The sequence below is a fragment of the Sarcophilus harrisii genome, chromosome 4, assembly GCF_902635505.1.
Source record: "Sarcophilus harrisii chromosome 4, mSarHar1.11, whole genome shotgun sequence".
NCBI classification, from domain to species: domain Eukaryota; kingdom Metazoa; phylum Chordata; class Mammalia; order Dasyuromorphia; family Dasyuridae; genus Sarcophilus; species Sarcophilus harrisii.
This window is the reverse complement of record NC_045429.1, coordinates 90,071,353-90,087,788: the sequence shown is the minus strand read 5'-3', so window position 1 is coordinate 90,087,788 and position 16,436 is coordinate 90,071,353. Positions and strand designations below refer to the sequence as shown.

General features: G+C 31.0%; 1 protein-coding gene across 2 annotated transcripts in view; it reads left to right on the top strand.

Moving 5' to 3' along the window:
• The window catches only part of DENND1B (DENN domain containing 1B), a 311,786-nt gene that overhangs the window by 151,448 nt on the left and 143,902 nt on the right, over positions 1-16,436 (top strand). For both annotated transcript variants that reach the window (XM_023501849.2, XM_003767552.4), the window contains exons 6-7: positions 784-853; positions 5,266-5,346. In XM_023501849.2, the coding sequence (XP_023357617.1) occupies positions 784-853; positions 5,266-5,346 (151 nt within the window). The remainder of the gene's footprint in view (positions 1-783; positions 854-5,265; positions 5,347-16,436) is intronic.

Genomic DNA, 16,436 nt, shown 5'->3' with positions numbered 1-16,436 from the left:
AGGAAGATGAGTTTTCCTGACTTCAGGCCTGGCACTCTATCTACTCTAGTACTTTATTGCCTCTAGCTGCTAGTGCCCAACCTCATAAAGTGCCTTGAATTGTTACATTCCATTTTCAATTATTCTCTTTATGTTTATTCTGTATATATTTATGTATGTACTTGTTTCCCTTCTCATAATGTTTGTACCTCAAAAATAGAGATTTTTTTTCATGAATTGTATTTGTATCCCCTAGATCACTGCCTGTCATATAGCAGGAATTTAATACATGCTTATTGATTTACTAAATGCATGGGATATATGTGTACTGTAACTGTACAGGTGATGATCCTAATCTAGATATACCATGTTATATGAAAAATCTTATTTGTACACACTCGTTTTGGATTAAAAATGACATGATTTTATTTTTATCAAATCAGGTTAATGCCTGTATTGTTGTAGTTTTATGTATATCTTTAAAAAAATTTTTTTGATGAGTATCATAGAATATAGTTAAGTAATTAAGAAACCTTGGCATGTAATAGAAGTAGTACATAAACTCTGAGAGTAGTAAAATGTGCAAATAATTTATTGAGACCAGTATATTTCACAATTAGCAAAAATGTGCCTGAAACAGAATATTGTATTCATTTATTAATTTGGCCATGTATTTATTGAATTATTTTGTTATTGATATCACAGTGGATGCTTTAAGTGATATGTTTATGTTAATCTTTTTTAATTGCCATCTGAATTTTCAGTTCTTTCTCTCTATATGTAAATATAATTTTTTTTTTTCAGCTACCTTCCATGGTTTGAAGTGTACTACAAGCTTTTAAATACTTTGGCAGATTATTTGGCTAAGGAGCTGGTAAGCAATCCTTTATTGGGGGGTATTTCAAAAATTATATATATGTATATATGTATATGCACATATATATACCTCTATATACATACATATATGTATATACCCATAATAATTCATTAACAGTAGCAATAATTGCTCCACTTAGATGGAAAAAAAGGAAATTTTCTCATTTTCACATTCATTTCTACTAAGAGAGAATTTAGAGATAAATCGCATTGATTACTGCTTTGTTTCCCTAAGAAGGAAGCAAACTGCTTATAGCATTTAATTTAAATAACAAAATAACAAGTTTATATTTTCATGAGAAATTCATCCCATTCTCCAGGATAGTGAAGCAAAAGATTAACTTTGTCCTTTTCTCATTAGTATTAACAGTGACCATTTACTTAATTTTCAGTGCTTTACATAGTTATTGAATAAAAAAGACAATGACCAACCAGATTTTCTTAGATTAAAATATATGGAGATGATAGGGGAAGATTTCTAACATTTGGTAAAATGTAAAATTTTTGATAGAATATTTTGACATAGGCCTATTTAATTATTATGTTTAAATTGCTATAGATGCCTGGAGAATTCAAGTAATTTGATGAATTTTTCCTGTTCTTTTTCTTAGAAGCACAAAATGATTGCTTTTATTTGTTTTGCCTTGTTTTGATTCTTAAAATGTGAATCTATTTTGAAATCATGGGCTTTTACCTATTGTCACTTGAATTGCCATTCAAGTTTACAACTTTCAAGATTATAACTCCTGCTTTGTCAAATAATTGTTTGCAGTTTTCCAGTTTTACCAGTGAGGAATCAGTTTCTAACTGCGCCATTATCATTTTTATAGGTTTATACCGTTTTTCCAAGTACATTTTCCCTAGTGTTTATGTAAGGTTGAACAAATTGCCTTATGTCTCTCTTAATAATTTCTTTAAACTAAGAAAATATGGCAAGTATTTTTGTAGGATTTGATTTTAGATGACACTATTTCACTTTTCAAAGGCTTTTGAGTCAAAATTGGTATCTGAAATTACTTAAAAAATATGTCCTGTTGGGTATGGTGTTTATGCATGCTTGAAATCCCAGTACCAGTGAAGCTGAAGCTAGTAGATCCCTTAAGCATTATTGCTCAGAGTTATAGTAGGCTTCGCCAATCAGATGACTTCACTGACATGATACCAGAGGGGTGAGTCTCTGGGCAGGTTGACCAAATTATCTAAAAAAGGCTAAACTGATATAGATTCTATGCAGGCAGGTCAGAGCTCTTGTCCTGATCAGCAATAGTATGATATACCAATTCATGAATGAGTCCCTGTACTTCAAAATCCAGTCTTAAAAATAAATAAATAAGTAAATAAAATATTTGGCTTCCTTCTCCCTACCATCAATCCCTCCAATTTTAAATAATATATAGAATAAGACAATAAGATGAATTATAATAATTATATCACAGGATTCTTCTTCTTCCATCTAATAACTTGAGAAATTAATCATAGTTATGTTTATTTTAGGGAACAAAACTACTTAAGAGGTTAATGTACAGTAATACATAAAATGTAAAATAACTTATCAGGAAAAAATCTTAAGATAAGGATATTATGCAAGAATACTTGTCTTTTGGCTCTAATAATTCCCCTAAGGGGAGCATTTTGTTGTTGTTGTTGTTATTGTTGAGTCATGTTTGACTCTTCAAGATCCTTTGTGATCATGGCAAAGATATTAGAATAGTTTACTGTTTCTTTTTCCAGTGTATTAAGTTAAATGGAAATCAGGTATCTTGCCCAGGATCACATAGCTAAGTGAGTGTCTGAGGCCAGATTTGAACTTAGGCTTCATCCTATTTCTACCTACTGAGCCTCCTAATTGCATCCAGAGTGCCTAATAATCAATAAATCAAGTTTATCTCTGACCTTTCATTTGCTTGCTTTTTTGGAAACAGAATAATACTAATATAATTAAATTACTTATTTTTAATCTTCTGATCACAAGTTAAATGCAAATATAGGTTGTGCTATTTCCAAAGGATATTGAGTATTGGGCCCAAAATTTAAATTTTCCCATAAATAATTATTTATTGCATATTATTCAACTGATAATTGAGATATGGCTCATTTTATCTAAGATTTAGTGGACATTTTACTGGCAAAATTTTACATATAATTATGTGCAAAAATCACTTTATCCCTCAATTCTCCAAACTACTCTAAAATTTTTAGTTGCAGAGAAGGGGCCTATCTGGATTGTTCCAGAGAATTTTCTTATCTGGGAGTTTCCCATACTAGTCAAATCACAGGGATACTCCCTCTCCTCTATCCTTCAGTTGAATTATATTTTTTAAAATTAAGGTTACATGTTCACTCATTTAAATTGAGGAGAGAGAAAGGAATAAAATAATTACTTCCAATTTGCTAGTCAGAAGCACATACTGGTATAGTTTGTACAATATAGTTTGTTAAAATTCCAGGTGTTTACAGTATGATTTTTAAAAATATATTTGATATATTTTACTGTCAGTTTGAAAGTATAATCTTTCATCTTTACATTTTTATGCTGATATTCCAAAGTCATTCTTGTTTCCCAAAAAATTCTCAGAGGCAATAATGTGGCAGTAGTTGTAGTAGAGTTTAGCATTATATTGTGTTGATTATTTCATAAGGTTTATTTTTGTTTACCTACATATAAAATTAGAATTATTCATATAAATTCAAAATGATTTGATTATATTCTTTAATTTCATATTTACAAATTAATAGTTGGCCAAATATCATGTCATGCTGTGAAGTTGGTAAGTTCAATATCTGGAATATTAAAATATTCAACAAATTTCTATTTATTTTTGTTGTTGAGGTTTTTCTTTTTTTTTTTTTGTTAATTAGCTTTTATATCCTGAAAGATATTTTACACCTTATGGTTATTAATAATATAAATTAGTGTTACAAGAAAATTGGCCCTTCCTAATCTCTGGGACAAAATTTTATTAATCTTTAAAAATGAAACGCCTAATTTTTTAATGTAAATATGTATGTAAACACATATATACACCTATGTAATCATACATTATTTTCTGTAATATTCTATATTCTATATACTCATGGGATGCTCAAGCAGAAAATGCCTTAGCTGCAAATTAACTTTTTCAGGTATACTCAGTATCATATGTTCACATAAGTATATATTTCTAGTCATCCTTTAAGACATAATTTAGGTAGCTGTGGATTGTGAAAGCCAAGAGAAAACACACAATCAGCCATATTCTTAGAAGGGCCGTAGTGTGGTAGAAACATAAGGTACAAGGAATATATTAACTGCATTTAACTGGATTAAAAGTGACAGGCAATAATTTCATATTTCTAAGGCACAATTTTAGGATCTGTAAAATGAGGATAATATTATGCATTGCATTGCTTCACAGGATCACAATTGAGATAAAATATTATAAAGCTTTTTACATCTTTACATTGCTATACATTAGTAATAATAATATAATAGGTTTCCTCATTTGAAAATTGTAAAAATAATATTTTTACTACTTAGCTCCCGATTTGTGAGGAAAATCCTTTGTAAACATAAAGACTGGAGAAATGTGTGCAGTTTTTATTATTCTAGTTTCTTCAAATGCTTCTTTTGCATTCTCTCAAATGTCTAGCGTGTCTCTGTCTTTTAATTATATAACATCTTAATTAAAGGAAATATAAAAACAAAGGAAAGGAGGATAAAAAAATTTAAAAACAAAGGAAGGTACATATTTGAGTTATGTACATCTGTTCTGGTTTTATGCATGTGAGATATATATACACACATATTATAATTGTATTATTTATGATACTTTGTAGTAGACATTCATAGAAAATAAAGTGTTACAGTGTTATAACTTTTGCTTAGAGACTAGCACAATGTGAGCTAAATATCAGAAAGCAGTAACCAGGGAGGAAGGAATCCTTTAGAGTAATTTCTTCACATTTTAGTAGAATATGGATTTGGGTGTGGATAATCCACTCAAGTTAAAATTCTTCTGCTCTTTTAAAAATTCATCTTCTTCCTCAGAGATGAAAATGTGATTTATGATTTGTGAATACAAATCTACCTTTTTGGATATCTTCTATTACTGCTATATGCTTTTCATGATAAAGATAATAAACAGATTTTGTTAGAAGAAATGTTTATATGAAACAGATATTGCTACTACCATTTCTTAGAGATAAACATTTCCACAAATAAAGTTTATACTTATTGGAATTACAAATTTTGTGGTTGTAAGAAAATATGCAAAAAAGAACCACATAGAAACTCAATATTTTTTATTAAATTATAGGTGCTTGAAATTGGTCCTGATGAGCAATTTTGTTTCAAAGATCCATTAATTTGCAATATTATGAATATATATGAATTTATGAAATGGACTTGTGCCTCTTTTTTTGCTCCCTCAGGAAAATGATTTGAATGATATGCTAAAATCATTATACAGTCAACCTGTACCAAAGGCAAACATTTCTGTCAGTTTGAATGTGGTAAGTATTATCTGTATTTTTTATTTTAAATTCTCATAACGGATTAAAATTTGTTTCCTTCCAACTTTTCCTGAATCCTACTTCTCTCAAGCTATCATCTAGTTTCTCTATCCCTCTCTACTTTCTTAGACCAGTATCTCCCTTAAAAAAAATCTTGCTATTGCTGTTAGAATAAAATACAAACTCCTCTGTTTGCCATTTAAAGAGTTCTTCATAATCTTGTTCCAGGCTCTTTTCCAGGCTGATAGAACATTATTTTCCACTACATATTCTAAAATCCAGCCAAACTGGCCATTGTAATATTTATAAGTCATTTCATTACCTGCCTTTGTATTTATGCACAAACCTGTACTCTTTCTCCCCCTCCTTGTGCTGACATTTTCTTCCTTCTCTTCACTACACGTCCCCCTCAGCTCTTTTTAAAACTCATTTCAAGTTCTCCACTTCTTCAAGATACCCTATTCTATTTTCTTAGAGATTCTCATTCCTGTCCCAGTCACTATGTATTTATCTTGTATATCTTGTTTATTTACTTATTTGTAAATAAGAGAATACAAGCTCCTCAAAGGCCTAGGCTCATTTATATCTCCAACACTTTACACTAAGCTTCGCACAAAGAGTAGGTGCATCATAAGTACTTTTTGATTGAAATGTAGTGTCTCCTTACAGTTAAAAGCAAAAATTTCTATTTTTCTTCCGGGAAAATCTTTGAGATGATTTCCTGCTTTTGACAGTGCTGACAGTTTTTTCACATCCTTTAACTGTCATAATTTGTTATGTGGGTTATGTGTTTTGGTTGTTGTTATATCACATACATTATCCAGTGGCCATTCTAGAAGCTCCATTATGACTCTTAGTTGTCAATTTGCCAGTAATAATGATCAAATCTGTGAGATCTATAAGGGCATTTTCCTGTCTTGGAAAATTTAGTTTAGGATAGTGCAAAAAAAAAAAGATTAAATTTCCTACATTTAAAACAATATTGTTAATTTACAAAGCTTGACAAAAGTAGAAGACATACAAGATTGTGTTTATTCTATGAAAATAAAGGATGGAGACTGGACCTATAATTTTATTGTCATGGGAAACTTTCGAGTGAGGAAATTAGTTTCACCAAGTCAAGTGAACCTTCTCTGCAATTTATAGTTTTAGGTAGTTTTCTAGAGCATTAAGGACATGTAACTTTTCAGGGGTCATACAGATACCACATATCATATCAAGACTTAAACCTAAGTCTTAGAGAGAGGTACCATAATATAACCTAACCTCAGAATCAGGAAGACTTGTGTTTTAATTCTACTCTGGCACATACTGTCTCTGTGATACTGAGCAAGTAATTGATGCTGTTACTATTTCAGGTAAATCTAAAACAGAAAAAGAATGATGATTTAGTAATGAAAGTCTGTGATTGAGAGATTTATCGAACCCTAGAAATATTATATAAAGAAAAAAGAAAGAAAAAACCAATACAAATTTTTTTAAAACATGGTTTGGCATTCTTTTTCTGGTTTTATATTATTCAGTGTATTAAATACTTACTAAGTTCCAGGCACTGTGCTATGAAGTAGAAATAAGATTATAAAAATTAAATAATCTTCATTCTCAAGAAGGTTGTATTTTATCTTGATAAGAGAGTACATGTATAAGTGTGTGTGTGTGAGAGAGAGAGAGAGAGAGAGAGAGAGAGAGAGAGTGTGTGTGTGTGTGTATGTGTGTGTGTGTGTGTGTATGAAATAAATTCAGGAGTATTTTAATAAAGTTAGGGAAAGGAGACATTAGTATTTGGTGAGATTGGAAAAGGCTGTTTAGAAGATAATGCTTGAACTTAGTCCTGTACAGTAGGAACAGTAGACAGTAGGAAGGGTTCCTCTGTAAAGAGGAAGAATTACATTGTGGGAGACATCCAATGCATTGGCATAGAAATTTAAAAAGGAGTGTTATATGTAAGGAACTACGAACAGTTTTAGTTTGGCTGGGCCATGAAGAGGAATAATAATGTATTTGAACGAAACTGGAAATGTAATTTAAGACTAAGTTGTGAAAGGCTTTCAGATGTAACTAGAGGAGCTTGCATTTGAACCTGAAGGCATTTATTTATTCCATCACTGGAATTTATTAAGTAGGAATGATCAGATTTGTATTTAAAGAAAATCACCTCTTTAACTATTATATATAAGAAAATGCCTTGGATAGAGGAGAGGTTTGATACGTGAGGTCCTTGTTAGAATTTAAAGTGTTACAGTAGATAAGATAAAAAGATGCGAAGAAGTTGAACTCATGTGCTGACTTCGTGAATAGAAAAAAAAAAAACCAGTTGAATGGGAGAAATGTTGTGGAGGTGGAATGTCCAAAAAACCAGTACCTTACTGTATATATGGGTTGAAGAGTAGATTAAATATGATAGTTTGGAGAGTGGAAGAATATTATTTAGAAATTTGGAAGATGCTGATGTGAGAGGTCACAAAATATGCCAACAAATCTATTTCTTTTCACATTTGTTTTCCTTGGGACTTTATAAATATACCTAACGTAGATTTTGATGGATTTCAAATGCCTACATATTAAAATTACAAACAATTTTATAATAATACCAGTTAGGTTGGAAAACAGTGAGTTTTAATTAGTTTTAAAAAATAAATTTGATTTAGTGTAAATTGTAAAATGATACTAAGCATTTAATGTGAGCCAAATGTTAATTAATGTCACACATGTGAGTTCAAATGTTTTAATGTGCCACAACATAGCTTGAACTTGAATGAATCTCTTTACATGTGGATATAGTATACTCCTATGTATCATAATGATAGCAGTTGTGTTAATTATTTTTAAAAGATCCCTTATCAAACTGGGCAACATGAATTCTTCAGTTTGAAACACTGCCAGCCCCCAAAAGAAGGGGCCTATTATATCACAGAAAAAAAATGATGTTAATTGAGTTGCTTGAACTTGGTCATAAGTATCTCTAAAATAAGATGAGAGGTTGAGATGTTTGAATCTTTGGCATGGAGTATTATAAAACACAAGTGAAATAAAGAAAAATTACTAAGTTGTATATCAGTTTTTAGTGGTTTATAAATGGTTGTGAGGAATAGAAAGGTAACATGATAGAAATGGAACATTTTTTAGCTGTTTGGATTGAAGACTGAAATTTTAAAAAAATACGATTCCTCTTTGAGAAGCCATTCAGACAAAAATCTTGGTTTATTTAAGGCTGCATAATGAAACATAAATGAAGTAGAGAATAAAGAAACCTTAATTGTTAGTAGCTAGCTTGTTCATTTTAAAAATTGATTTCACTTGGAAAATGTTAAAATTACTGGAGAGATAACTAGCTAGTTTACTTGAGGACAAGCATCTAAACATCCTTTTGTTTTGAAGAAAAAATCCAATAAACAGATTTTTCAAATGTATATGAAACACTTATTTTGGAAAAGAATAGACATTTCTCAGAGGAAAATGTCAACCAGAATTTAAAGTGTCTGAGGATCACCTGACATTTTTATTGGGAAATAATGCAGAAAGTGACTTTAATGTTTCTTTATTCATTTCTAAATTCTCTGAGAGGCTATATATCAATTGCTTTCAGTTCTTTGGCGGGCAAATAAGAGAATGAGTTAATAAAGATATCTGTAATGATTGTTTTTAAATTATTTTAGTTTATCTATTAAAAATATTGCAAAGATAATTATTACATATAAAATTACTGAATTTAGATAATACTTCAAATCATCCAACTACACATAGTTTATTGTATGAGATTATTGTATGCAAGGCATTCTACCAGATTACTTTAATGAAACAAATATGGTTTTGATAATCTGCTATGGTGATTATCTGGTCCAAGAAGAGCAACAATAATAAAAAGTGTAGGCTAATATTCCTAATGAAGATTTGTGCAACAAATTTACAGTATTAGTAAAAGATTTCAGAAACATGTCGTGAAGATAATATATTACAAGGAAGCTAGATTTAAATCAGAAATGCAGGACTGGTTCAGTATTAGGAAAACTATAAGCATAATTGAATATGTAAACAGCAAAAACAACAAAAACATGTTTATATTGACAGATGTAGAAAAAGGTATGGTCAGAATATGACATTCATATTAAAAATTCTAGAAAGCCTAGAGATGAATGGAATTTTCCTTAAAATGTAAAGTAGTATCTACTAAAGGATGCACTCTAAGATTTGCATTGAAGGAAGGATAACTTTATTATTCAATATATCATACTAGAAAAGCTATGATAGCAATAAGAAAAGAAAAAGAAGTTAAAGGGATAACCAGAGGCGATTAGTAAATAATCACTTTTTGTAGATGTTGTAAGTATAATTAGAGAACCCTAGAGAATCAACTAAAAAACAAGTGGAAAAAAATTAACCTTTAGCAAACTTATGGGATACAAAACAAACTACAGAAATAATGAGTATTTCTACATTTTACCAACAAAACCCAGCAAGAAAAGATAGGGGAAAAAATTCCTGTAAAGTAACTATAGGCAATCAATGTAAGATACTTGGAAGTCTGCTCACCAGGATTAAACACAAGAAGTATATGAATACAATTACAAACTAAACTTCACACAAATAAAGATAGATCTAAATAATTGGAGAACTATTAATTGTTGCGGTGGAGAAAAGATGTGGACTAAAGTCAGGAGTACTGCTCAAAATATCTCAACTTTCCCTCAAAAATCACATGAAACCAAACCTCTGAACAGAGTCTGATGGAATTAAACATTCTGTAGCTCAAGAGAGACAAAAAAGTTTCAAGAAAGGTCAGTCTCAATGAAACGTAAACGGTATTTAACCCAGCTTTACAGATTGTGGGAAAGTCACTGAGAGGGTCTTAAATACAGCAAATCGGGATCTAAGTTATGCAGTCCTGACTCAGTAGTAGAGCACAGCAGTGGAGCAGCCTCCAGTCCCAGCTCAGAAGGCAAACTCTGGGAAACCAGACTGTTTCCTCAACAGAGTAGGAAAAGCTACCCCCTGCAAACACAAGGGAGCACTGTGCTCAAAACCAAGGCTTAGAGCTGCCCAGGAAGCTTGGGATAGCATCCCTTTTAGCCTAGGAGTAGAGCCCAACCATAAAAGTAAAAAAAGAGCAAAAACCAAAATAAAAGTGAAGAAAATGATCAAGAAACAGAAAAAAAATTGACCATAGAAAGCTTCTATAGTGACAGGGCAGACTAAAACACAATCTCAGATGAGGACAAAATGTCCTTAGAGGAAATCTCAAAGAATGATATGAATTGGTCCCAAGCCCAAAGAGCTTCTTGGAAGTGCTCATAAAAGACTTTAAAAGGCAAATAATAGAGAAGAAAAAAATGAGAAACGAAATGAGAGATGTACAAGAATCAGCAGCTTAGAAAAGGAAGGAAAAAATTATCTGAAGAAAAACCTTCAAAAGTAGAACTAACCAAATGGAAAAAGAGATATAAAAGCTAACTGAAGAAAATCACAAATTAAAAACTAGAACAGGGCAAATGGAAGCTAATGACTTTGTGAGACAGTAAGAATCAATCAATCAAACTATAAAGAATTTTGAAAATGGAAGAAAATATGAAAAACCTCATTGGAAAAACATCCAACCTGGAAAATAGGTCCAGAAGAGACAATTTTAAAAGGCCATGATCAAAAAAAGAGCCTGGTTAACATTCTACCAAAGATCATTAAGGAACATTGCCCCAATATTCTAGAAACAGAGGGAGAAATACTAATTGAAAGAATCTATCAAACATTGTTAAGAAAATCCAAAACTTCAATCTCAAGGAAAAAATGCTGCAAGCTGCCAGACAAAAATTATTCAAATATCAAGGAGCCAGCAGTTAGGATTACCTAGGATCTGGTAGCTTCTGCAATAAAGATATAGAGGTCCTGGAATAACATATTCTGAAAGGCAAATGACCTAGGGTTACAACCAAGAATTAACTACTCAGCAAAACTCAGCATCATCTTTCAGCTGAGGAAGATGATGGACCTTCAATGAAATAAGAGACTTAGATCATTTCTATCGAAAAAAAAGAAACCCAGAACTAAACCTAAAATTTTAGCTACAAACACAGGACTCCAGAGAACCATAGAAAGATATTTAGGAGAAAATATATATATTTAAAGATTATATTGTTTACATCCCTAGATGGGAAAACGATATCTGTCGCTCTTAAGACCTGTATCTGTCACTGAAGCAGGCCGAGGGGGCATCACATGGACTGAGGGTATGGTTATGAATGGTCCCTACTGTGATGACATCAAAGAAAAAGATATTAAGGAGTGGGAAAAGGTTTGTACTAGAAAAAGAGGAAGGGGGAGGTAGAATGGGAAAACTAGTTCACATGAAGAGGTGCAAAAGATCTATTACAATGGAGGGAAAGAAGGGAAGGGGATGAGCTTTGTCTGAAGCTTGATCTCATCAGTTTTGCCTCTAAGAGATATAGAAATTTATCTGACCCTATAAAGAAGTAGGAAGAGAAAGAGGAAAGAAAAGGAGAGACAGGATAGAAGGGAGGGCAGAAACACTAGGGAAAAAGGTAAGAGAAGGGGAGAGGAGTGATAGAAGATAAAGTGGAGTGGGTGAAATGGGTTAAAAAAACACTATTGAGGATAGGGTGGAAATAGAACAAAATTATATACAGGGGAGAAAGTAGGGTGGAAAAAAATTACAGAACTAGTAATCATAACTGTGAATGTGAAGGGCATGAATTCTTCCATAAAATGGAAATGAATAGCAGAGTGGATTAAAAAAATCTCACAAAAATGTTGTTTACAAGAAACAATTTTGACACAGAGACAGAGTAAAAGTAAAAGCCTGTAACAAAATTTATTGTGCTTCAGCTGAAGTAAAAAAGAAAAAAAGCAGGGTTAGCAATTCTGAACTCAGATAAAGTAAAAGTAAAACTAGATCTTATTAAAAGAGATAAGGAAGGAAAGTACATTTTGAAAAAAAAGGTTTCATAAATAATGAGGTAGTAATGATACTAAATGTGTTTATGCCAAGTGGTAAGAGTAGACAAATTCATAGAGAAGATTATAAAGCAGGCAAATTCCTAGAAATTTTAAGCCAGTTATAGGAAGAAATAAATAGCAAGACTATATTAGTGAGGAATCTCAGAGTAGGCAAATCTAACCACAAAATAAACACGAAAGAAACTAGGGAAGTTAATAGGATCCTAGAAAACCTAGATATCATAGAACTTTGGAGAAAATTGAATAGGATTGAAAGAAATACACCTTTTTCTTGGTAGTAGTACATGTCCCCCACACAAAAATCGACTATATATCAGGACATAAACACTTTACAATCAAATGCAGAAAGGCAGAAATAATAAATATTTTCTTTTCAGACCAAGATATAATAGAAATTATATTCAATAAAGGGTCAGAGAAACAGAGAATAAAAAGCAATTGGATGTTAAATAATCTAATTTTAAAGAATGAATGAGTGAAACAATAAATTACAGAAACCATCCATAATTTCATTCAAGAGAATGACAATAATGAGAAAACATACCAAAACGTATGAGATAGAATAAAAGCAATTCTTAGGAGAATTTTATGTCTCTAAATAGGTAAATGAATAAAAGAGAGAAAGAGGAAATCAGTGAATTAGGCATACAACTAAAAAAAAAAAAAACTTGAAAAAGAACAAGTTAAAAATCCCCAATTAAATATCAAATTAGAAATTCTGAAACTCAAAGGAGAGATTTGTAAAACTGAAACTAAGAAAACTATTGAACTAATAAATAAAACTAAAAATTGGTTTTATGAAAAAATCCAATAAAATAGATAAACCATTGGCTAATTTGATCATAAAAAGGAAATAAAAAAATCAAATTGCCAACATCAAATAGTGAAAAAGGTGAACTTATCACCAATGAAAAAGAAATTAAAGCAATAATTTGGAACTATTTTGCTCCAACTATATGGCAGTAAGTTTGACAATCTAACTAAAATGGATGAATATTTACAAAAATATGAATTGCCCAGATTAACAGTAGAGGAAATGATTTACTTAAATAGTCCCATTTTAGAAAAACAAATTGAACAAATTATTGATGTACTGCCTAAGAAAAAATCCCCAGGGCCAGATGGACTCACAAGTGAATTCTTTTTTTTTAAAGCTTTTTTAACATTATTAAAATCTGCATAGATAAGTTTTAACATTTACCCTTGCAAAACCTTGTGCTCCAATTTTTTTTCCTTTCTCCCCACAACCTCCTCTAGATGGCAAGTAAGTCAATATATAAAACATGCCATTCTCTCTCTATATTTCCACTATATGTATATATAGTGGAAATATAGAGAGAGAATGCATATATATATATATATATATATATATATTATATATATATCCCACTGCTCAAGAAAAATCAGTTCAAAATGTAAACATTGAGAAAGAAAACAAAGTGCAAGCAAACAATAACAAAAAAATGAAAATGTTGTGATCCGCACTCAGTCCCCACAGTCCTCTTTCTGAGTGTAGATGGCTCTCTTCATCACAAAACCATTGGAACTGGCCTGAATCATCTCATTATTGAAAAGAGTCATGTCCATCAGAATTGATCATCATATAATCTTACTGTTGAATGTACTCCAGTTGTTCTTTGGCCATAAATTCCTTCATTCTCCACAGATCTGAAAGGTAGACTATCCTTTGTTCTTATTTGCTTATAATGTCACTCTTTATGCCTAAATTGTGAACCCATTTAGATCATATCTTGGTATAAAATGTTAAATGTGAGTCAATGCCTAGTTTCTGCCACACTGATTTCCAATTTTCCCAGAAATTTTTGTCAAATAGTGAGTTCTTATACAAATGAATTCTATCAAACATTTAAAAAACAATTCTATCAAACGATTAAAGAACTATGTAAACTATTTGGAAAAATAGGTAAAGAAGAAGTACTCCCAAATTCCTTTTATGACACAAATGTGGTAATAATACCTACACTAGGACATGCCAAAATAGAGAAAGAAAATTACAGACCATTCTTTCTAATGAATATTGATGCAAAAATTTTAAATAAAATATTAGCAAAGAAATTACAGCAAAGTGTCAGTAGAATAATACACTATGACCAAATGGGATTTATACTAGGAATACAGATCTGGTTCAATGTCAGGAAAATTATTACCATCATTGACCATATCAATAACAAAACCAACAGAAATCATATGATAATCTCAATAGTTGCTGAAAATGTTTTGACAAAATACAGCATCTATTCCTTTTAAAAACACTAGAAAGCATAGGGATAAAGGAGCTTTTCTTAAAATAATAAGCAGTATCTCTCTTAAAACCTACAGCAAGCATTGTTTTTAATGGAGAGAAGTTGGACACATTCTTAATATGATCAGCAGTGAAATATGGATGTCTATTATCATCACTATTATTCAACATTGTACTAGAAAAGCTGGCTTCAGCAATAAGAAAAGAAAAAGAAATAATTAAAGTAGCCAATGAGAAAAAAAAAAACTAGCACTCTTTGCAAATGATAGGATATTATTCTTAGAAAATCATTCAAAAACCTATTGAAACAAATCACAGCTTTAGCAAAGTTGCATGATGTAAAATAAAACCGACAGAAATCATCAGCATTTCTATATATTACTGAGAAAGCTCATCAGCCAGAGATAGAAAGAGAAATTCCATTTAAAATTATGGTAGACAAAATAAAATACTTGGGGGTCAACCCAAGAACTCTATCAACACAATTACAAAAACAACAACAACAACAAAGCTTCTCAATCAAATAAAGTCAAATTGGACTTTGGAAAAATATCAATTGTTTTTGGCTAGGCTGAGATTAAAAATGAAAATTCTGCCTAAATTGGTGTACTTGTTCAGCACCATACCAATCAAATTGCCAAAACGTGTTTTAGAAGTAGAAAAAATACTAACAAAATTCATCTGGAAGAACAAAAGATCAAAAATATCAAGGGAATTGATGGAAAAAATTACAAAACACAGTGACTTAGCAGTCCCAAATCTAAAACCATATTGTAAAGCAGCAGTCATCAAAATTATTTGGTATTGGTGGTGGAATAGTGAAACTGATTAGATACATGCAACACCATAATCAAGACGTATAGTAATCTACTATTTCATAAATCCCCAAACTATTTGACAAAAATTGCTGAGAAAATTGAAAAATTATATGTCAGAAAATTGGCATACACCTACATCTCATTCTCCAAACCAAAATAAGGTCAAAATGGATACATGATTTGTACATAAAGGATGATAGCCTAAACCAATTAGGAGAGCCAGGGATAATTTACCTATCAGATCTTTGGAGAAGGGAGAAGTTTATGAGCAAAGAACTAGAGAGCATTATGAAATGTAAAATGGACAACTTTGGTTGTATTAAACTAAAAAGTTTTTGTACACATAAAACCAACAGAAACAAGATTAAAAGGGAAGTACAAAGTTGGGGGAAAATCTTTACAGCTAATATTTCTGATAAAGTTTCATTTCTAAAATATATAAGGAATTATGTCAGATTTATAAGAATACAAGTCATTCTCCAACTGATAAATGGTCAAATGGACCATATGAACAGACAATTTTCAGATGATGAAATTAAAGCCATCTATAGTCATATGAAAAAATGCTCTAACTCACTATCGATTAAAGAAATGCAAATTAAAACAATTCTGAGATGCCATCTCATACTTCTCAGATTGGCTAAAATGACAGAAAAAGATAATGATAAATATTGGAACAGATGTGGGAAAACTGGGACACTAATGCATTGTTGGTGGAGTTATGAATTAATGAGCTTAATTAGAAATTATTCTTCTGAATGATTAGACTACTTCACAGATCTACCAACAGTGCATTAGTAGTATCTATCTTCCCATAATCCACCAGTATTTCTCATTTCTTTTTTTGTCTTCTTAGCCAATCTGACAGGTATAAGATGTACCTCAGAGTTATTTCATTTTGCATTTCTCTATTAGATATGTAGAATATTTTTTCACATGACAATAGCTTTCATTTCTTCTTCTGAAAACTTACATCCTTTGACCGTTTATCAATGGGAGAATGGCTGTTATGTATATAAATCTGGCTCAGTTCCTATGTGAGA